This window comes from Apodemus sylvaticus, chromosome 11, assembly GCF_947179515.1.
Source record: "Apodemus sylvaticus chromosome 11, mApoSyl1.1, whole genome shotgun sequence".
Lineage (NCBI taxonomy): Eukaryota > Metazoa > Chordata > Mammalia > Rodentia > Muridae > Apodemus > Apodemus sylvaticus.
In genome coordinates, this window is record NC_067482.1 from 56,782,587 (window position 1) to 56,806,998 (window position 24,412).

The following is a 24,412-nucleotide window of genomic DNA, read 5'->3' on the forward strand; positions in this document are numbered from 1 at the left end:
TATACACACACATATAAATAATATATAGATATATATATATGTGTGTGTGTATGTGTATATACACACACATACACACACACACACACACACAAATTCATGCATGAACCTGTGAATGTCAGAAGAGGGCATCAGATGCTCTGTAACTACAATTATAGGTGATTGTAGGCTGTCATGTGGGTGCTGGGAACTGAACCAGAAACTCTTACAAGAACAATCAGTAATCTTAACTATTGAGCTAACTCTCTAGCCTGAACTTAATAAATTTAACTCACTAAAATGTTGGCATCATGGTTTTTTGCCAAAGAATTGTACTAACCATTAGCTGCTTTCTAAGTGAACCTACTGAATCGCTGTCTTGAGTTCAGAGTCATGCCTTCTTCCACTACCAAAGCTCTAAGTGAGTGCCAACGTCTTTGAACTGACGCTATGCTGAGAGTGTCAGCAACAAGGCCAATAGACAGTCGGTCCATACCAGAGACCGAACACGAGAACCAGGTACAGCGGCTACTCTTCACACTCCTGGCCAACAAACACACACTGCTGTCAGGAGCTGCCACGCAGTCTCAGCTCCCATCTGCAAGTGCTGGCCCCACGCTGCCCCTTCTGGTCCAAAAATTAAGATTTTTCTTTCTGGGTTTTTTTTTTTTTTTTTTTTTTTTTTTTTTTTGGCAATACAACAGTATTGTTTTGTTTTGAGAGCAGAGAAAAATAATGTAAAAGGAGAATACAGGCTACTTAATAAGGATCTATTTCCTATACTTGAGACAATTTTGACTAGAAAGAAAACAAGTGACTAATGTGAAGCAGTCCCTTCTACAGTGTCCTTGAATATCAGCACCATTTCATTAAGATGTGTGCATTTTGACCCTCTCCAAACAGAAGCCCGCAGCCAAGGGACATCAGTATTGAAGTAGCTGGAAGTCTGAGGATCCTTAAAGGTAACGGGACTTTACAAACCTGATACTTTAAAGAAGTCCTTAATATCTTCTTTGAGTGATTCAAGTCTGATCTCGGGTCTCTGAAGACAGGCCTAGATTTTTGGAAAACAAAGGAAAGAGAAAACAGAAGTAAAAAGTTATGTCATTTGAGTTCATATGCAATGCTAACAAATGTGGAGAAACACCTGACTCTTTTTGAAATGCACTTGGAGGCTACAGCAGCCTAGACCTACCTGAACTGGCATCCCACAGAGAAGGCCTTGCCTACTTTCATGACAGCGCTCTCACATACGCGAAATGCAACATATAACTTACAAATACTTAGCATGCTTAGGTAAAGTCCAAGTAGAAATATGCTCACATTTCAGTCATGTATTCTCACATTATATCCAAAGTCCAGGGCAGCCACACCTGGTCAAAAATCTGCTGATGTGATGCATATCTGGATACTCGCTTCTAGTTTCAATTGCTGCTCAATATACATATGCTGTGGCTATTTTTAAGAAGTAGATTAAATCCCTATTCATTAGTGTTTACTGTGAGGTCTCCTGCATCTTCAAATGGATGCTTTGCATTCCACACTGCGGCCTTTGCCATAAGTAACATGTTTTCCCTGCTTGTGGTGGGTTTGATCTTCATCAGTGTGTTGCATTTCATGACACAGCTCTGTCTGGGAAATTCAAGAAACACAGTTTTTAACAAGCCATTTCTGTTACTTTTGAGCTTTTAAAATACATGGTATTTTATGCTCACTTCAAACATATGAAATCAAAGATTGTTTTCACTTCCCATCTACCTTGCTCCTTTCCTCAAACTTTAAATCTTCTGCAAGGAAACTGCCACCCACCTGATGATCCTCCAGGTCAGAATTTTCACATTTAGTAAGTTTCAACAACACTTTAGCATCTCTGTGGCTCAACCTCTTCCTGCAAAGAGGTGACTGTGAACATTTTTATTTTTACTTATTTTTATTTTTTTATGTGAACATATGCCCTTCTGTGCAGGTATATATGTAGAAAAACGCAGGTGCCTATGGAAGCTATAGGCAACAGATCTCTCTGGAGCTGGAATTACAGGAAGTTGTAAACTGCCCAACATGGATGCTGGGACCAAATTAGGGTTTTCTCAAGTACAATACACTCTCTTAACTGAATCATCTCTATCTGGAGCTTTTTCTTTTTTTTAAAAAAAAATCTCCTTTATAATCACATAAAAATAGACCAACTAATATCAAAACCAAAATTCTGGAAAAAATATTTATAGAAAAACGAGATGATATCTACTATAAACTCAAAATACACTGGCTCTGACCACTTACCAGCCAGGAGATCAGTTCATTGTTAGCAACTGTATGCAAAGAAACTAAGTGATCAAGGGTACCTGTCATGTGTGAGGAAAAGAGCCCACAACTACGCTCTGGAACAGTTAAGCAGCGTACTGTAGAGCTGGACCTAAAGTCTACAGGGGTTTGGCCAACTCCAGTGGAGATGGAAGGAAAGGAGCATGGTAGCCACCTGGGGCTCCTTTTTCTGATGAGAACACATAGAGTGAAAACAGGTAATCAGACTGTGGACGGCAGGGGAATAACTCATTACCTTGAAAACTGGGAAGGAAAAGAAAACACATTTATCCCGGCTTTCTGTCCGGTCTCAAGTGAGAAACCAAACAGTACAAGGGAATGTTTAATTTATAAGGAGTTCAGCTTGTGGGCTGGAGAGACAGCTCTAAGGACACTTGCTGCTCATACAAAAGATCTGAGTTCAGTTACCAGCACCCACATGGCCGTAAACAACTGTCCTTAACTCCACTTGAAGGGTTTCAATACCCTCTGGTCTCCACTGTCACCAGGAATATATGTGGTACATAAACATACATTAAGGTTAAACATTTGTACACATAAAAATTAAAGCATTACAGCTAAAACTAAAACAGATCCAGTTAGAACCCCAATGAATTGCTGGCTCTAGGCATTGAGTAGACACAGCTATTAAATCTGCAGAAAAGATACTTAGACAGTATGTGCTAGTCAATGAAAGAACACTCTACTACTAACAGCTGTTGACACCCAAGGCCAGTGAAGCCTGGGGTCCAGCTGACAGAACATATAAAGACAGAACATGGAGAGCTGCACTAGGAGTTTACCGCCAGTGAAGTCCAGGTTATTCAAACACTAAGATCATCAGTCAGCCTTTACCAGAGGAAGCATGTTTTTAAAAGAAGGAAGGAAAGTTGAAAGAAGATTCAATGAATAAAGTGAGATTCTTGCTGTGAGAATGTGAGCACCAGACATGGCATCCTCAGAACTGACATTAAATGCCAGGCAGATATGGTGCCTGCCTGCTCTTATTTCTAGAACCTGTAAGACAAAGACAAGGGACCCCAGAGCAAGCTAGCTCACTAGAGTAGCCAAAGGTCTTGGTTCATGTGAAACACCGGGTTTTAGGAGGGGGAGGAAGAAGCAAGAAGAAGGAGGGGGGGAGGAGAAGGAGGAGCAGGAGGAGGAGGGAGGAGGAGGAAGGAGGACAAGGAAGAGGAGGAGCAAGAGGAGGAGGAGGAAGGGGGAGGAGGAAGAAGAAGAAGAAGAGAAGACGAGAAGAAGGAGGAGGAGAAGAAGACGAGGAAGAGGAGGAGGAGGAGGAGGAGGAGGAGGAAGAGGAGGAAAGAATGATTGGATTAGCCACCCAGTATCAACCTCTGGCAACCATATACACACAAACGCTTGTGCACATGCACCTGAGCACACATACATGAGCATACACGCGTGATGATGTATACACACATACACATACATAACACATACATAAATAAATAAACCTATATTTTAAAATACTAGATGACATTAGATTTTTAAGTTGGCAAGACTAATCTATACTAAGTACAATGGCTATTCCCGGTTGTCAACTTGACTATATCTGGAATGCTACAATCCAGAATTAGAGGGCTCACCTGTGATCCAGATCTTGAGACTGGAAGATACCAGTTTCTGATCTGGATCTTGGCATGGAGATCTTGAGGCATAGTGGTTATGAAAAGCTTAGGCCCAGGGAAGGTAGTAGACACCTTCAATCCCAGGAGACTAAGGCAAGATCTCTAAGTTCAAGGTCAGCCTAGGACAAAACAAGTCCCAGATCCAGACGTGGTGGTACACACGTTTAATCTGGGCCACACCTTCTGCTGGAGACTTAAATAAGGACCCTGGAGATAGATTCGCTCTTCTTGGCCTGCTTGCACTTACTTGCCAGCACATCTGCTGGAACCGACTTCTACAGAAGACCAGCTGAAACAACCATCCTCGTGGGACTGAGCGACTGCAAGATTCTTGGACTTTCCAAGCACAGCTGCCCATTGTTGGGTTAGGTGGGTTACAGACTGTAAGTCATCACAACAAATTCCCTTAATATATAGAAACACTCCATAATTTCTGTGACTCTAGAGAACCCTGGCCAATACACTGAGAGATATACAGATGCAGGAAGTCGATTAGCATAAACATCAAGTGGCCAGGGAGAAACTGACGTGTAGTTTTAATGGTCCACATGGAGGGGTGGGTCTGTGACGCCAACCCCTCCCAGGCCAGGCATTACAAAGGCCCTTCACCTTGAACCATGCATTACAGACTGGTTATCTGTAAGGAAAAGCTTCAAAAATGGAAAAGAAGAAAAACACATCTTCCAATACACTCGTTTTCTTCATTCTAAGGTCTTATTTTTAATCTAGTCCTCTTTTTTTTTCTTTTAAAATTTATGCAAGGAGAGGGTGTCAGATCCCCAGCACTGGAATTACAGACAGTGGTAAGGACTCAGGACCAGTACTGGGAACTAAAATCTGAAAGAGGAAGTGCTCGGAAGCATGCGCTCCTCACGGCCCAGCGCTCCTCACAGCCCAGTCCTCCTCAGCCCTCACTCAACTGCCATGGCTTCTGAACTTAATCCACCGCCCTACTCAGACTGCGCTCGTAGCCCAGCACGCCCACGCTCTTTTACCTCTTCTTCCTTAGCATTCACTATCAATTGATTCATTTACTGTATTCATTGGTAAATTATATGCCTCATCGTTTAATAGCAAGTTCCACTACAGCAGCTATCTTTGTGCCTAAAATAGTTACTTTCACAAAACAGATACATAATAAATGTTTATTGAATGAATGAATGTACCAACATCTTTCTTTTCCAATCTGCCTTCTAGTGCTTTCTTCCTAAAATACATTTTTCCTGGCTGTGGCTCTGCAGACATACAAAGTACCCTGAACTTTCCACCAGGCAGATGTAGCCCTTTACACTGTAAATCTACCTTATCCCTACAGATCGGCTGCTGGTGCTGCCTGACCACACTAAAGATCCTCTTGGTTTATCACCACAGCAGGCCCTGGTCAGTATCCCATGCTCCCACAACTGGAAGACCCTCTAGGGCATCAAGCTTCCGTTTGTGTCATTTCCTTAGAAGCAAACGCTCCCTCATGACAAATACATCACAAATCACAAAATAGCAATTTCCAAACCCCTCCTTCTAGCTCCCCCAACAAAGACAGAACACTATGTCCTCTGTGACAGCACAGGGACTACAACAGAGCTCTCATCTCATTTATCTTTCTGACTAGACTATCAACTGACTGACAAGGCCCGGCCTCCACGCTTCATCCCATCTACTGCTCTGACATCAATTGCTGCTTGACAAAATTATATTCACCAAACCATGTTCTATCTTTTTTAGTCAATTTTATCCCAAAATAAATAAGGAACTTCATAAAATTATTTTTAACTGAGCAGAGTAATTTCCAGTCCATTATCCCCAGAAGTATTTTATTTTAAACGCTGTAAAACCTCCGGCTCATTATTCACAATGACGGAGGCAAATGGAAATTTAACTTCTCTTGTTTTCCTTTCTCTTCTCTGGTTTGTATTTGGAAATTAGTCATAGAGTACCATTTAAAGAATTTGAAGAAAAAAAGCTTGTTATTTCTTCTAAACATTTTCACTATTTCAAGGTTGATAGACTTTTTAGAGTGAACGCAAGCCTGTAGGGAGCAAAGAAGGCCTGAGTGCGCAGCCCCGAGCGCCGGAGTGTGCAACCCAGAGCGCCTGAGTGTGCAGCCCCGTGGCCTGAGTGTGCAGCCCGGAGTGCCTGAGTGTGCAACCCGGAGCGCCTGAGTGTGCAGCCCCATGGCCTGAGTGTGCAGCCCGGAGTGCCTGAGTGTGCAGTGCCTGAGTGTGCAGCCCGGAGCGCCTGAGTGTGCAACCCGGAGCGCCTGAGTGTGCAGCCCCGTGGCCTGAGTGTGCAGCCCGGAGTGCCTGAGTGTGCAACCCGGAGCGCCTGAGTGTGCAGCCCCGTGGCCTGAGTGTGTAGCCCGGAGTGCCTGAGTGTGCAACCCAGAGCACCTGAGTGTGCAACCCGGAGCGCCTGAGTGTGCAGCCCCGTGGCCTGAGTGTGCAGCCCGGAGTGCCTGAGTGTGCAACCCGGAGCGCCTGAGTGTGCAGCCCCGTGGCCTGAGTGTGTAGCCCGGAGTGCCTGAGTGTGCAACCCAGAGCACCTGAGTGTGCAACCCGGAGCGCCTGAGTGTGCAGCCCCGTGGCCTAAGTGTGCAGCCCGGAGTGCCTGAGTGCACAGCCCCAAGCGCCTGAGTGTGCAACCTGGAGCGCCTGAGTGTGCAGCCCCGAGCGCCTGAGTGTGCAACCCCGAGAGGATGTGCACTGCTGATGCGGCACAGCCATGGCGGATTCCAGGGTCTCAGATCCGTGGAGGAACAGCAAAGCCTCCCTTCCGCTCTGCTCTGTGTATGGATGCTGTCAGAGTGCAGAAAATATCCACCATAGCTTTCTTCTGAGATACTGTCTAGAGACTACTTCGAAATATGACTGGCTAAGTCTGCCTCTTTGGTTCAGCTATTTACCATAAACCCTGCTTCTTTGACTATCTGTATGCAATAACCCCACCTCTCTGTTTAACTCCACTATAACACATTGAGTTTGAGGTGAGAGCGGGCCAGGGGCCGGGCCAGAAATTCCTCTAGCAGAGAGCCTGGACCACTGGCTCCCAGCTTGCTGCCCGAGTATCTGCCTATCTGCCTGCCTGGCTGTCTTCTGCACCTCCTTGCTGCCCCAGTGAGGTCCATTCCCTGAGCCCTGCTGGACATGGCATCAACCGAATTAACTATCAGGTTAATTATTAAAATCTTTAGAAAATAGAGAATCAAAACCAGGACAGGGTACCTGCGGATGCAGCTAGGTGGTAGAGGGCTTGCATAGCAGGCTCAAAGATCTGGGTTGGAGCCCAGGACCAAAGCCATTCCAAAGGCACAGCCACAAACCAACACACAGCACAGCAGTAACAGGAGCACCACGTGCTAGGGTGACACGCTTCTAACATACGACTCAGTAGCGCGAGCCTCTCTGAAAAACTCTGTCAGAGACACTTTGGGAATCCTACTGTATAAACCACGTTGAAGGCAACATTATTATACATTGACAACAAACCTTTCTCACTCGCATTCAGTGTTTAAAAGGTGCAGCAGCTTTAGTGTGATACAGTTTAAGCATCTTATTTCTGTATTGCATTATGATGACTCAATGAGGAGAAAGGTTCTGATTCACAGAGAAGTATCCATGTTACTAATATATTTCCCAGTAATCTAATCAAACTCTCAACCTAAAGAGACATAGGAAGTTGACAGAGAAGTGGTTAGAAATTTTTATTTTTAGGAAAATTCCAAAATTCCTTTATCACTAATAGATGAGACCAGGGCTTCTGACCCGACTGCTCAATTGTGTGTACATGGCCTCCTTCTCCTTGGGGTGCTGTACCTCAGCAGCGTGCTACCGTGTGAGCATGGGCACATGTGCTTTCCCTGGCCCACACTGCCATGCACAGCAGCTGCAGCTGCATCCTCACTTGTGTGGTGCTTCCAGCACAAGCACGTGCAAGTGCCAATAGTTACAGGAGCAGTGCAGCCTTGCACTGACCTTTGATGCTGAGGAGTCTGAGGACTCCTTTGGTAGTTGTTTAATTAGCCATTGTTAAGCCTGGCTGTGATGGAGCACAGCTTACAAAACACTGAGGATGGCAGGCAGGAGCACTGGTTTGGCACCAGAGAGATGAAATTATCTCCCAGGCTTACTTAATAATTTGATTAAGCCACTTAACATCTCTGTATTTGTTTCTTCTCTAAAAGAAGCTAAATGAAGTTATTATGAAAATTGAGTAGAAAATTATCAAAGCAAATTTTTGGCTATGTAGTCCAGTATAAATTAAAATTATGTTATAAAATATGAGATGTGCCCAGATGGTAATGGACTACACATCTATAACAGATTTCCATGGGAAAAGTTATGAGTCTTGGAGAAAGAGGTTTTTGGGGAAATCTACAACCAGAAGTTGAGCCTTCTTTAAACTCAATGCCCGCAGCTCACGACAAGAACTAAAATATTCCTCTTGAAAACCAGGAGGCAGGCAATGTTGTTTTGAGGCTGTACATTCTTCATCCATTCATGCTGATGGTAGCAGTATCAGTCTTCTGCATGTCTAAGGCACATGTCCCTCCTCTTGCTGACACACAGGTGCACATGCAGTTCTCATTTCCACTAGAACAGTCCCAACTTCAAAGCCTTAGCTATGAAATCTTAAACTCCTGATCTTGGTGAGTACAGGAAAGTGAAGTGGAGGGAGGAAGGCCAGGCCACGAGCCCTGGGAAGGAAAGCAGAGCACACAGCAAAGGCCTGACGGGGCCATCACCTCCCCTCTCACCACACTCACATACTGATCTGGACTCTAGGGATCGTCTGTGCCTGAACATCGTAGAAATGTAGGATGAGAAGGGACTGTAGGAAGCTCTGCTGTGCCACCAACCACTTAGAGGCCACTGCCCTCTCCACCGGGTCATCTGCCTGAGGAAATCCAACATGGAAGCTGAGCTGCTTTCCAGCTTACAAATGTTTCCGTTCCTACCTCAGCAATGCCTCCCTTACCTTACATTGCTGGGCTGAGTTAGTGCCAGGCAGCACTGACTTAACATGTGCCAACACTAACCCTTCTACCTCAGGCCACAGAGTAAACTCGATCCCTTTTGCTGAGAGCCTTTTAATAATAGTTACTATGTATTCTCTGAATTTGCTTTCCTCAAGGCCACATGTTCCAACCTTCATCAAGTTCTCTCGTATCCAAGGCCTCGCTCTGTGTCACTCTGAGCAGCTCTCCTGTCGCCTGTCCGCCACTGCTGTGGACTCAGAACTGGCCTCTAGAGCTCCTTCCTCTACAATGCTGATTCTCAATCGAAGGCTCCTCATGCTCTTAAAGATCACTGAGGACTCTGGGATGCTTTATATAAGTTGTAAGTATTGGCACACTATCAGACTTAAAGTAAGACCAATTAAAAGTAATGGTTAGCATGGTGGTTCTATTTGGTGGTTCCTTTAAAAGGAAGCACTGATTACCCCACAATTCAGGAGTTCTACTTCTGGGTGCACCCCCAAAGAACCCAGAGCAGGGAAGCAAATAGACACTTGACACCAGTATTGATTCTCAACAGCCCAAAGGTGGAAACAGCCCAAAAACTATAGATAATGAGCAGAGAAGCAAATGTTGTCTGTGTTAGAATATTATTCTTCCTTTTAAAAGTTATTTCTGGCATGGAATATAATACAATGAACTTGAAGACATCCTGCTACATAGAAGGGACACACATTTAAGGAAATTAAAAGCAAACACTATGCTATGTTTCTGTCAGAACAGTCAGAGTGAGAAACAGTAGAATGTGGTGATTGGGATGGGGAGGGGTTGGGGAGTATGTATAAAGCACACAACTTCAACCAGGACGGCTTTAAACAGTTCTGGGCACGGATGGTGGTGTGTCTAACAACAGTGTGAATGTACCTCATGCCAAAGGATGGCTCAACTGAGGAGCACAGGTAAATTTTATGAATGTTGGACCACAAGAAAGGATTGTCTGATTCATTTTATAATAATCATCATAACCCATTATATATTATCCTAACTACTTATTAAAAGTAGCTTTACTTTTAGAAACAAACACAAACTGAAAACATCTGTAAGAAGCATTATAAAATCTTTTCAATGTATAAAGTAGTAGATGAAAACTATCACTCTTGTAATTTTCCTGGTAGTCAGCCTATGACGCTTGCTGTTTTGTCTGATGTGTTTGGACTCTACATAGGTGTAACTGGAAATAGAGTAGAATTTTATCATCCTTTGCAGACAACTGAAGGTGTTCTCTTATGAAGCATCAAAATCTGATAACCTATGGTTTCCTAAAGATTGTCTGTGGTGTGGAATTTAATATCACCAAACTCTCCAGTCTCTAACACACAAAAATGCATTGCTCAGCTTTGCCCTTGAGCCTTTCCCTGCATGTGATCCTGTAACATCATGCATGGTCAGATACTGGCTAACTAAGTCATGTGACTGACTTACTCATCGAGCAACATCAGAAAGTAATAGTCATTAATGTCACCACCAATATCACCCACAAAGAGCTTTTGGACACTGAGAAGCCATTAAGTCGCAGAGGCAGGCACGTTTTCCCAATGGCTCATCTTTATTCAACACTTGAGACTCATCACCACACACAGCTGCTTTCCTTTAAGTTAACATCACATTTTTTGTGACAAAGCATCTTCCAAATATTTTCTGAATAACAGAATCAATTCTATGAATAACAGCTTACACAAATGCATATGGATTAGAGTGGCTTTTGCCAGTTTCATAACTCTTTCACTTCTGAAAAATCAAATCCATTTGCTTATAACTCCTAAGTGCTTTTTAATTATTTCTTTTCTTTTTTGAGCCTATAATTACATTATAGGCTTCTTCACTTTCCTCCCTCCAAACCTTCTTATTACCTCTCCTTGCTATTTTTAAATTCATGGTCTCTTTTGTCATTGTTGTTATATAAATATATATGTATTATATTCCATATATATTCCATATTGATGGAATATAGTGTACATTATATTACATATTATATGTAATTATATATAAATATATATAATTTTTGTTATTAACTTTCATAGTATAGAAATATTGAATTATTTATAAATTATATATGCTTATAATGAATATATTATATATAATTATATATGTGAAATATGTATATGGAAATTATATATAATTATATGTGGAATATATATGGAAATTATGGTGAATATATACAAATAATATAGAGTAATTATATAATATATGCATTATAAGTAATTATATATAATATAAAGAGATGTATATGAATATACACACACATATATATAATATACATATATGATATATATATATATTCCTACATATAACCTGCACAGTCTGCATAATGTTTCTTGTATGTTTTTAGAGCTGACAACTTGGTGTGAGGTAATCAATGGGTGTGGAAAACCACTTCTCCTCCACTCAGCATTCCTTAGTTGTGTGTAGTTCTTGTGTAGCTGGGGCCTCCTGACCTCAGTTCTCAGGTTGTTTGTGGAATCACAGAGGATCCCACAGAACATAGAAAGTAAAAACAATCAGAGGAAGAGGATATAGCACTCTTTCCTCTGTCTTTCCTGATTATCAGAGGCATGTTGAGTGTGCTCTGTAAATAATCCTGTGACTTCCCTTTCTGAAATTACCTCAACAACCCCTTTGTACCCTGTGTTGGTTGTTGTTGTTGTTGTTGACGATGACGATGTCGATGATGATGATATTCATTCAGGAACTTCCAACTCCCCAAAAAGCTAGTCACTCAGCCTAGATACTTCTATCTATCTGGAAAGTTTCTGTGTGGCCTTCTCACTGTCCCAACATTGGGAACTGGGTTCCGTCCTTGAGCACTACACAGACTGCCTGACTCCCCAGCTATTCCCTTTATGTGCATTTATGCTCTCTTAATCTACACTGTTCTTGCAATAATTGAGTTCTTTCTATGTGTTAGTTGCTGAGTTTAAAAATAGATATCCTTTCTTACTTTTAAAAATCTCACAGCATAATTAAATACATAAACATAAAAGAGAGATGTAGTACTAAAATGACACTGCCCTTTCCCACAGTAATTCCCAGATAAACTTGTCATTATTCTGGACTTAGTCTAATTCCTCTCAAGAGCCCATTACCATCGCTAATGAGACACACAATGTAAACAAGTTGAATTGGGTATCTCCATTTCTTCCTAATACTTCTGGTTCCATCTAAAACCATAGTGCAGACTCATTGCTGTAACTCTAGCAGTCCCAGTGGAACACCCTGTAGCCAGGAGTACGTGCTAATTTCAGGTTGGAAGACCCGGCGCCCTGAACGCTGACTGAGCCTTACACTCAACATGCGCTGTATAATTTCTTCCCTGCTCCAGTTTCTCTCACCTTGAAGATGGATCTGTCCCTGACCACCTTCTGCTGGCATCCCCAAGCTGACCCACTTTCCTACCTAAACTCTCTTCTCCATTTTTACTGTGCCCTCTTGTTCCTTTTGTGAAATCATTCTGTTTACTTTTTGTGACCAATCTTCTCCCCTAGTCCCTTAGGCTTGCTCTAACTATTCCAAGACCCAACCATGACACTTCTAAGCAACTTGGTGCTGACATAAAACTTGAGATATACTTTACAAGCCAAATTCACATTGTAATGTATATCCTGTATTCTAAGTATAAATTCCAGACAGGTAAGAACTTTCTTCTCTTGGAATTCTTTTTTTTTTTCTCCTCCCGCCCCATGGGGTTTCTCTGTATAGTCTTGGCTGTCCTGGAACTCTGTAGACCAGGCTGGCCTCGTACTCAGAAATCCGCCTGCCTCTGCCTCTCAAGTGCTGGGATTAAAGGTGTGCACCAACCCCACGCCTCCCGGCTTCTCTTGGAATTCTACATGTCTCCATTCACTTCTTTACTATATTTATAAATTAAAGATACAATGAAAACCAACATACAAAGGTTAAAGATGACATTGCTTCCTGGCTCAGGATCAATAAGAGACCCTGAGTTTCAAATTTATCTATCAACTGCAACAATACAATCTAGATCTTCCCAAGTATACACCAAATGTTGCCTGAAAATATACTCAAAGCCAGGTTATGTACACTGCTCTTCCAGAAGATCCCAGTTCAGTTCTCAGCACCTATACCAGGTAGGTTATGATCACCTATAACTCCAGCTGCAGAGACCCCTATACCTCTAGCCTCTGTAGGCAGTGGTACTCACAAACACTTACCCACACACAGACACACACATGCATGTAATTTTAAAATAATCAAAAAAAATCTTTTTTCAAAGACAACATATTTTGCTCATGGCACAGACCTTTCATACTAATATAAATTCCATATATTTGAGATAATATTTCATGAGGCTTTTTTTACTACTAGCAAGATATTCTGGGGTTCTAGGCACTACAATACCTATTATATACTCCTCTCTCCAAAGCTCATCTTCTTTCAGGGCCCTGCCTGTTATAATTCTATTATTGAATAACAAGACATATTTGATGATTAATGGAGTGAAAATAACATGTTTATGCAACATCAACTTCAATGAAAAATAAAATAAGGTAACAATATCAATACAGCCCAGGATATCAATCTGGAATTAGACTGTCACCCCAGTATCTACAGAATGGATGAGAAAACTCCATCCTAAGATTCAAAAGAACTTCAAGACAGTTACTCTGGAATAGTCAGAAAACAAAATATTTGACCACTCTACAATATAAGAAATGTATTAAAACATAATTGGTGGTTAATTATATATGCTAAAGATGACATCTGATTACAAGGAGAAAAATATTTTTTAATCTGTATTTAGTTTTTAAACATCTATACAATTATATTTTACTCCTGAAGTTGCTCTATCAATTTCTAAGTATACCTAAACATAAAACTTAAGGCACTATAGGAGACGTACTAGCAGGAAAATACACTCACTAAATGTAAAAAACACGAAGTATCCAATCAGCTGTTTAAAAGTACATTAGCAAAGTGGATTAAAAGGAAAAATGGGTCAGTGTTTCAAGTATAAAGGGCAAAGTACCACACTGAACACTGAGACAATGAAGGACATTGGATGAAGACATGCTGAATCATTTGCACCTCTTTTTTAAAAAAGCCAGGTTTTCTTTTATAAAGCACTTACTCATATAAATGAGAGGTATGTTATCTTGTTCAGTACTCACCAAATGGCATGAATGTGTAAAAGGTGGATAAGGTGGATGGACAAACTGCTAGCTTAGTAATACACTTGTCTGGAACCAAGAGTTCTCTCTCTCTCTCTCTCTCTCTCTCTCTCTCTCTCACACACACACACACACACACACACACACCTAAATGTAGAAAAGGGTTGCTGAGTAAACAACACTTAGAGTATATGTAAAAGTTACACTTCCTCTAGGATAGTAAGCCTATTCCGAAAGGCATGGGCTTGAGAATCAGGACTAGCCCAGCACAAAGCCAGCAGGGCTGCCGCAGACACAGAGAGAAATAAGTAAAGACTTTGCAAGCGTTAAGTGCTTAGCCAGTTTTATCCTCAAGAAACTGGTACTCTGTGGGATAGAAGGCTAAAAACTGAAGCAATAAAATACACAGACAAAGTACGTTGGCGGTCTAAGGAAAAGATTAAAGTTTGAGACCCAAATGTAATGAACGCACAAAATACATCAAATCCTTTGTTGAAAACCTAGGAGACTCAGGAAAGAACCAAGGGAAGATTGATCGTGAGAAGACTCAGCCCTGACTCTGCACATTCCATAATGGCTTAAAGCTGGTAACCAGTCCAGACTGACCCGTGGAGGAGAAGGTAACCATGAAGTTCGGTGGCTATATGTTAATTTGTACAGAATGCAATGCATTCCGTAAAGGCATGCTGCTGACTGACTGACAGCACACAAACAAAGGCAAGAGGAGAAAAGATTACAGAGAGCTCCATGGGTAATCGAGACAACATTTTAATGAAGAGGGACCTTTACAATTGTGGAGGACACAGAACCTAACATCACACACACACATGAAAAAATGGTTATAAAAATCCAGAAAATAGATCCAGACCTGGCTTCATTAAATGAGAACCGCTGAAGGGGTTGTCAACAAGGCTCAGCAGTTAGACGCATTCACTGCTCTTCCCGAGGGCCTGAGCTTGGTTCCCAGAACCCATGCCCAGTGGCTCACATGGCCTGTAACTCCAGCTGCAGGGAACCTGACATCTTCTTACCTCCACCTGTGCACACACACATATGGCAGGCACGTGCAGACACATAAATAAAAATACACCTTTTTTAAAAAACCACCTGGACATTTTATAACTGAAAGATACAGCACATACACAAGAACTCATTAGGTGAATTTATTAGAGATAATATATAGCACAAAACAGGATTAGAAGGCCCATAGGAAATCTCTAAACTAAACAGAAAGGGTTGGAAAGGGATCTACAAAAATGTATTAGAGGCATAGTTAGCTATGAGTCCTAATGTGGAACCAGGAACAAGGAACCAGAATTGGTATTTGAAAGGATGAGTCAAATGATTTCCCAAACTGATGCTGTGTTGAAAATGGGCTGTAGGTGTCTCAGGATTCTCCCTGTCCAATCACATTAGTGCAGGGGAAGCCTGTGATTGGCCAGGGAAAAGGGAGGCAGAGCAGAGAGATGGAGAGACAGAGAGCATCTCAGGGAGAGAAGGAAGGAGAATGGAGGCTGACATAAGCCAGCATGGCTTGAACAAGCCACAGTTATGATGCCATAAGGTTAGAATAATTGGGATAAAGCTATTATCATTATCAAATGGCTCTGAAATTATTGTATTGGTATCTTGTAATTTGATTTTATTGATACATAAATTTGATTGGTTAACTATAAGCTTTAAGAGTTTTAATTCTACCGGGTAATTGGGTGCTGTGATGGCCAATCGTGGGGTGCATGGGGCATTGCATGGTAGCAAGAGGAACTTGGGGGTCCCCACTGGAGAGTTGGAGGACTGAGAGACCACCGAGTTAAGAGAACCATGTGGGAGCCCTGTGGCCCGGTGGGATTGGAGAGTTGCAGGAGCATGGAGAGTTGGTGGGTTCTTTTTTAATATTTCCTACAACACACAGGCCTTATCTTATGTAGGGTTACTATAGCTGTGATGAAACACCATGACAAAAGCATCTGGAAGAGGAAAAGATTTATTTGCTGTACATTTCCATATCACTGTTAATCACTGATGGAAGTCAGGACTGGAACTCAAACAGGGTGGGAGTGCAGGAGCTGATGCGGAGGTCATGGAAGGGTGCAGCTTACTGCCTTGCTCCCCATGGCTTGCTCAGCCTGCTTTCTTATAGAACCCAGGACCACCAGCCCAGGGATGGCACCACCCACGATGGGCTGGGCCTTCTCCTGTGAATCACTAATTAAGACAATGCCCCACAGGCTTGCCTATCTGCCTCATGATCTCATGGAGACATTTTCTCACTTGAGGCTCCCTCCTCTCAGGTGACTAGCTCTTATGTCAGATTGTCATAAGACTGGCCAGCACAGACCCAAGCAAAATAAATGATCATCCACAATAGCTTACTAATGTACATCTTAACAAGTCTGATGAAACCCCCAAAACAGAAAGAAACTGTTAAAAAGCCACCAAGAAGAGGCAGGCAACATATTCAGTGATGACAGAAGCTCAACAGAAGCTAAAAAGGAAAAAAGACAACAGCTAACACCTCCAACACACTGCAAGAAAATCACTGCCCGCTTGGAAAGCCATGTGCATAAGACGTACCCTTCACATTGAAGATAAATAAAGCACTACCAGACAGATCTAAAAAAAAAAAAAAAAAAAAAAAAAAAAACCAAGAAACTTGAGACTCAGAGCATAACTCTGAATGCAAGTAAGACTCTGGATCAATCCCAGAACCTAGTAGCCCAGACCCTATGCAAAAGCTAGCAATTTGATCTAGAAAATCTGTCCCAAAGAAATGGTATCCCATTAGGAACCTAAAAAGTAACACAATGAGTTATCACAATACATAGCAGGCAGGCACAGGTGGCTGGTGGAGAAAATGGGAGACATGGGAATTCTCATCCAATGTTGATGAGAATACAAACATGCAGCAGCCACAAGCGAAGACCAATTGTCATTTTCTTGCAAAGAAACCATAATCTTATCAAACTACCCAGCAATCACTGTCTTTGGTATTGCTCAAAGCAGCTGACAATTTATGCCCACACCTGAAACATAACCATGGACAATTTATAGAAGCTTCATCACACCAGACAAAACGGAAGGAACCAAGATTGTTGTTTGGCAGGTAAGTATACAAAATATACAATATATTACTCAGCAGAAGAAAAATTATCTCTCAAGTTGTGCAAGAGACACTGAATGGATGTATTATTCTTAAGTAAAATAAGTGAAAAGACCAGATACTGTGTAGGCATAAGGTATGGCAGTCCCAATGGAAAAAGTTAGGAGACAGAAAGCGATAGTAGTAGATGAAGTCTGGAACTCAGGCCAAAGGAGGGATAGCTAGGTCCCTCAGGGCACAGGAAATTTTACATGACATATATTGCTGTACAGAAAAATGAATAAGCCCTAATGAGAACTATAGAATCTAGTAAGGAACAATTGATCAGTTTTAGTTATCTGCATGAAACGCACCACACAGCACTGAGACACATTAATAATATAGGGAGATACTTGGAAGACAAGAGCAGTGATGGAGGACTTTGTCCATTCCACTCAATTTTACATAAACCAGAAGCTAGTCTAACAACATGTTAATTAAGAAACAAAAACAGTCACAAACAGAAACCCCTAGACACAGGCTACATTGGAGAACCCTCCCCAATGTTTAAAAAAATAAAATTTTGTAACACTTGAAGAAAATAACAAATGAAAAAGGGGTAAGACTTCTCTACACATTTTATGAGGCCAGAATACCTTTTATATGACTTGACAAACACATAAGAAAAAATGACACAGAAATTTTTCTCATAACTCAATTATACTCCTTAACATTCATATCTGTGAGACTGTCTAACCTCCATCATATAGCGTCACCGTGAGACAGACACTCACAGAACAACGAGAAAAACATATATTACTTACAAAGCCATAACATTTTTGCCATTAAAACCTTATTTGTAGCAATAAGAGACATATCAATAAATAAACATAACAACATATGTTATACAATAAATTTATGTGTAGACTACAAAGAACTCTGTGTAAGAAAGGATGGGGATTTTTACAAAATTTTCCCAAATTTTACAGGACAGATTATCTGGCTGTGAGGCAGAGTGGAGGCAGAAATGGAAAAATGATTCTATGCGTGCTCTACCTTAGCAAAATCATAGTTGAGATTTTTTTTTAACTTGTTAGTTGAAAATTTCATGAAAGTCACACTGTTGGATTAAAAGCACAGTTTGACCCCCAACACAGAACAGTGAGTGATTTCAATATCCAATTCTCACCAATAGCAGGTCATTCTCAATATAAGCATACTTTGTATTCCACCTTGTCTCCCCTGCACACCTCCAAAACCTTTTAAGAAAACCAAATGAACTGAATTCTAAACAAGGTCACGCAAGGACAACCAGTCTCCAAACTCTTTTGCCTCTGGCAGAGCACGGGAGGAAGGCGAGGCTGACCAGCAGCCATAAGCAATCAGCCACTAAACAAACAGACCTGGGCTTTTACCCTCTTGCTATGTTAATGTTTTTAAGCTTTATTTATGCACATGAGTACTGTGTTTGCATGTATACTGTATGCCAGTAAGTGGAGTCAGATCCCATTACAGAGGTAGCAAGCCATCACATGCTTTCTGGGAACTGAGTTCAGGACCTCTGGAAGCGCAGCTGAGCCATCTCTCCAGTCCCTGTTACATTAATTTTTAATCATTACATTACTTTCATGTTTTATTTTTTAAAAAGTTTTTCATACACTATATTTTGATCATGTTTTCCCCAAAGCCCCTCAGATTCCCCCCCCCACCTAACCACCCACCCAATTTTACATTCTTTTTCTAACCCTAATCCTAACCCTAGCCCTCAAAAACAAAAGACCATAAAACTCAAAAGAAACTGAGCATGGAGACTGCCTTGAAGCTTGGTCGTCAGGGAACAGCACTCCTTGAGTGGGATTAGGAGGTGTGGCCTTGCTGGAGTGGGTGTGTCCTTGTTAAAGGAAGTGTATCACTGGGGTAGGCCTTGGGGTTCAGAAGCCCAAACCAAGCCCAGTGGCTCTCTCTTCCTGCTGCCTGCAGATCCAAATGCAGCACTCTCAGCTGCTTCTCCAGCACCAGGTCTGACTGCTCGATGCCGTGCTTCCTTGCCACAAGAGTGAACTAAGCGTCTGAAACTGAATGGGGATCCCAATGAAATGCTTTCTTTCATAAGAGTTGCTATTGGATGCTTAAACGAGACTCCAGACGTGTTCTAGGTAAAATTGTCCAGAGCTGACTTCACGAGAAATACTTGCTCTAATCCACACATCTTGAAGAGCTACCCTCAATGACATTGAACAGAATCATCTTATATGGGAATAAATCTTTGGCCAAACATGAAGGACTTTGCTTCAGTGTTTCTTGTTTTTAAATGCTACCAAATGCTTACAACTGTTAATTGATTTAAATAGGTCATTTTTTTTTACATTGTTTGAATCTTAATGCAATATGTGCTCATGATTGACTTAAAGTACGTTGTATATCTTCCTTTCTATCTCTTTCATAAACTACCTTGTTCTTTAAAAAAAAAAAAAAAGAGTTGCCATGGGCACAGTTGTCTCTTCACAGAAAAAAACAAAACAAACAACAACAAAACCAAAACCAACTACACTACCTAAGACAGTCAGTATGGGTTCCACCTCATGGCGTGAGCCTTGATGTTTCTCCCTTAACACTGTGCACCAGTATTATCACACAGGCAGGTCACTGTTGCAGGTTGCAGGGGCTGTAGAAAAGAGATACTGGTTATTACTTTCTCTCTTCGTAGTGTGCAGGATACCTCCTGGTACCATGAATGCTAGTCAACACTAGTGAAGCTTCAGCTTCTAGTTAGGCACCAGCATGATTTCTCCACGTCTGACAACATGTACAAATGTTTTCTTCAGTGATAGTGTAGGTTGTGGAGAGTACACAATAGCTTTTGCAACAGCCTGCGCTATTTGGGGTTGAAGGCGTGTCCGTGGAACCCTTTTGGCCAATGACTTAACAATATTAACCATCCCTGTCACTCGAAGTTTTACTCAGAGACACTAAAATGTCTAGTTGGGGCACTGTCTCCCTGTCATTTGGTGACTTCATTTAGATTCCTTTCACGGTGTATATATTTTAGGAAGCTTCTACAGGCGTAGGTTTCGATTTGGTGTTTCCAATCGCCTTTGTTGTTAGTTGTTCCTCTCTGTGTTCTCTCTCGTCCCTCTCCTTATTTAATTATCCTATTCTGATTTCCCCTTTTTATCACCATAACAATATATTCTATCTCCCCTTCCTTAGGAGAGCCTCTCCTACAGCAAAGGACATAATCATCTGGCAAAGCATTAACCTACAGAATGGGAGATGACCTTCATCAATTGTTACAACTTGATACAAAGGATTAGTATCTAAAACTATATAAATAACTAGGAAAGAATAAAAACTAAAAACCTGATTTTTAAAAAAAATCATTTCATTTAAAAATGGAATACAAAACTAAGCAGAGTTTCCAGAAGATGAAACCCAATGGGCTCAGAACCACTTGGAGGAATGGGCAACATCCTTAGCCATCAGGAAAATGCAAATTAAAACAACTTTGATATTTCATTTTCTCTCAGTCAAAATAACCAAGATCAATAAAATAAATGACAGCATGTGCTGGTGAGGATGTGGGGTGGGGGGCAGGGAATGTCTATTTGTTTCTATTCAAAGGGAAGTGCAAACTTGGACAGCCACTATGGAATTAATGTGGTGGTTTCTCAGGAAGCTGGGACTTGATCTATCTTATGATTCAGCTCTACTACGCTTGAGTCTATAATGAAAGGATTCTACATCCTACTACCCTGACTTTTGCTCATCTATGCTTCTTGCTGTTCTATTCAAACTAGCCAGAAGTTGGAAACAGCCATATGTCCATCAACTGACTAATAACAGAAATGCAGTTTATTTACACAATGGAATATTACTCAGCTGTTGAAAAAAATAAAATTATAAAATTTGCAGGTAGATGGATAGAACTAGAAAAAAGGAATAATAATGAGCAAGGTAACCCATACCCAAAAAAGATAAATATGATATGACTTCTGTTACATGTGGGCGTTAGCTTTTAAACTTTCCATATGTGAGCTATAATCCAGACAGCCACAGAGGTTAGGTACATAGTATACAGACTAATTATGAGCTAGCACCACCAGTCTAGAGTAGCCCAGAGCACAACAGAGAAGGAATTCACCTTTATCTTGCTCCCTTTCCCAAGAGCCTCTACCATGGGCTCACAGGAATCAGTATCTTCTGCTGGCTAAGTATGTAAAACCAAGCATAAATCTGCTACATCAACCATACTCCTCTCACGTAAGGCAAAGGCCCTAAACCGCAACGACAGAAACTCTCTGTTTAACATTTCAGCTAATAACTCCCCAGTTTAGAATAGTCATAAAAGCTCTCTGCCTTGTGGTCAGGTTGAAAAAAAATTCTCTTGGGCCTGGGACCAGAGAGGTTAGTGGACGCCAGAGCAGGTGTGTCTGTCTCACACAGCCACCACAGATACAAGGCAGAGTTTGATTGCAAGACAAAGGAGAAAGATAAAAGCCAGGGATAAGAAGGAGCCTGCAGAGATAAGGCAGATGAACGGATAGTGCAGAATCAGGAGCTCCCACACCTACCAAGATGCTAGCACAGACTAAAGCAGCCTGTTGCCTCAAAGGGAACACATAGGCAGAGAGACTTGTGAACTGGGCGGTAACAAATGTTGAGATAACTTCTCTATGCTCCAAGGCTAAGAAAAGGCAAAAGAGGTCAGGTGGAGGAATCTGCAGTCTAGGGTGTAAGGAAGGTAACAGTGAAAATCTCAGAGTTTGCTTCATGCCTGACCTACATATGCTAACTGAAGCACTACATCCTGCTTTGCTTTTTGTTGCTATGATAAAACACTGCCGAAAAACAATTTGGGGGAGTAAAGAATTCATTTGTCTTATAAATTACAGCCTGTCATTGAGAAAAGCCAGAGCAGCCACTCAAGGCAGAAACTAAGGCAGAGATCATGGAGGAACACTGCTTTCTGGCTGGCTCTCAGGCCATCATTCAGTACTGTTCTTAGAGAGCTCAGGTTCACCGGCCTGGAAATGGGACCACCCACAGTGGCTTGGCCGTCCATTCAATTAGGATCACGAAAATGCCCCATGCATATGTCCACAGAAGAAACTTAGGGGATCAATTTCTTTGTTGTTGTTTGCAATTTTTTTGCTTTATTTACATTTCAAATGTTATCCCCTTTCCTCATTACCCCTCCAAAAACCCCCTATCCCCTCCCCTTCCCCCTGCTTACCAACCCTAACCCCCACCCCCACCCCGCCTGTCCTGGCATTCCTCTACACTGGCGCATTGAGCCTTCATAGCTTCAGTGGTCTCTCCTCTCACTGATGTCTGACAAGGCCATCCTCTGCTACATATGTAGCTGGAGCCATGGGTCCCTCCATGTGTACTCTTTGGTTGGTAGTTTAGTCCCTGGGAGTTCTGGGGGTACTGGTTGGTACATATTATTGTTTCTCCTATGGGGCTGCAAAGCTCTTCAGCTCCTTTCGTCCTTTCTCTAGCTCTGCCATTGGGGACCCTGTGATTAGTTGTCTGTGACCCATGGGTATTTTGAAGGGGATCAATTTCTAAATTTAGGTTTCCTCTTCTCAGGTGTTTGAAGTCAACAAACAAGATTAACCATCACATACCACACACAATAAAGATACAGAACACTTGAACAAAACTTTCAATCTACTTAATGTAACTGACATTTCTAAATTATCAAAAAAAGATGCTTATTAAGTACAGGTGGGATGTTTGACAAACTAAAGCAAATTATGAATCCTAAAAATAAAAAATACTTCAACAAAATTTAAAGAATTAACATAATATATATCTTATCCATCCTCGAGTTAAACTAGAAATCAACAAAAGAAACTGGAAAGATCTCCCCAAATTTGAAAACTAAACAATACATTTTCTAGACAACCCATGGGTCAAAGTCACAGACTATGCATATTGGCATTATCCATAATCTCTAAACAACCTAAATATCCACTAGGTAGGTACTAAATAGAGAAATGAATGGCCAGGCTTCCAAACAATGGAATATTATCCAGCAATTAAAAGGAACAGAAGTACTAAAACACGAAGTTTGGATGGGTCCCAAAATCCTAATGGGGACAGAAACATCCACAAAAGTTTAGGTACTGTGGGGTTCCATTTACACTACATTCTCATATAGTAAAGATCTCCCGGCTATTCTGTCTACTCGCAGTACCTAGTCTGTTTAAATGAATTCAATAAACGCTAGGTGGGTGCATAGGAAATCACCGTAGGGAGAATAAAGTGCAACAAAGTGACACATTAGAAAAAGGCATATGGAGTTCCAATCCATCCACAAAACAGTAAAAGGGAAGGAAGGCATGCTGTTCGTGAGTCCAACATCTTTAAAAGAAAAAAAAAAGTCCCATAAACGACTACAAGAATAGATAAAGGAATGAGAAGCCTTGGCCATTCTCTGGCCAGAAGAAGGGCGTGATGCGCCCCACCCATCTTTAATAAAATACAATAGCTTCACGCCTGAGTCTGAGCAAACAAGGTGCAAGGCTCAGGGAAGGGTTTAAAACAGCAGACAGGGGTGGAGAGAGCAGAGAGCTCTGGCTTGGGTGAAGGCAGTGCGGCGGACAGGTCATCCTGCGGCCTGCCGGTCTCCATAGCTTCCCATCAGCCCCGCTTACCCAGGCCTGCCGTTCCAGCTGAGCATATAAATTGGAACCCTTGAGTTTCTGGACTATCTGGGCAATGATGAGAGACAGGTCCGACTCCTCCTGCAACATTTCCCCTGCCCTAACCTGCCAGCCGCGAGGACGGCCGCAGGCAAGGAAAGAATGAGCTGCAGGGTCCCACTCCTGGCCGCTGACACTTCTCCCGGACCTTTTTTACGCTGGGACTCCTCCAGCGGGCGTTGCCAGGCAACCGCTGGGCCGCGTGTCCGTCCCTTTCTAGTCCCCTCTGCATCTAAAAGATCTCGCACATGCGTTCCGAGGACGGAAAGAGACCAGAGCCGGGAAGTAGATTTCATTTCATTGTTCCTACCCAGTCTGATCGAAAACGCAGAACAAAAGCTTGTTCTTCCGCAGCCACAAAGTTTCGGATGCGCAAAAAAGAGAACCGAGAATGCTCTCTCTCTCTCTCTCTCTCTCTCTCTCTCTCTCTCTCTCTCTCTCTCTCTCTCTCTCTCTCTCTCTCTGTGTGTGTGTGTGTGTGTGTGTGTGTGTGTGTTGAAATTTAGTGTATAGACTCAGTATTATAGAGGTTCATAGCTCCTCCACCAGTCAATCTCTGC

At 41.9% G+C, this 24,412-nt stretch overlaps 1 protein-coding gene across 1 annotated transcript in view; it reads right to left on the minus strand.

The window, feature by feature from the left end:
• Tbc1d19 (TBC1 domain family member 19) overlaps positions 1-24,026 on the minus strand; it is a 95,683-nt gene extending 71,657 nt beyond the window's left edge. The window contains exons 1-2 of the mRNA XM_052199158.1: positions 23,805-24,026; positions 958-1,030 (exon numbers count right to left, since the gene is read on the minus strand). Coding sequence (XP_052055118.1) covers positions 958-1,030; positions 23,805-23,903 — 172 coding nt within the window. The 5' untranslated portion in view covers positions 23,904-24,026. The remainder of the gene's footprint in view (positions 1-957; positions 1,031-23,804) is intronic.
• Positions 24,027-24,412: the final 386 nt, after the last annotated feature.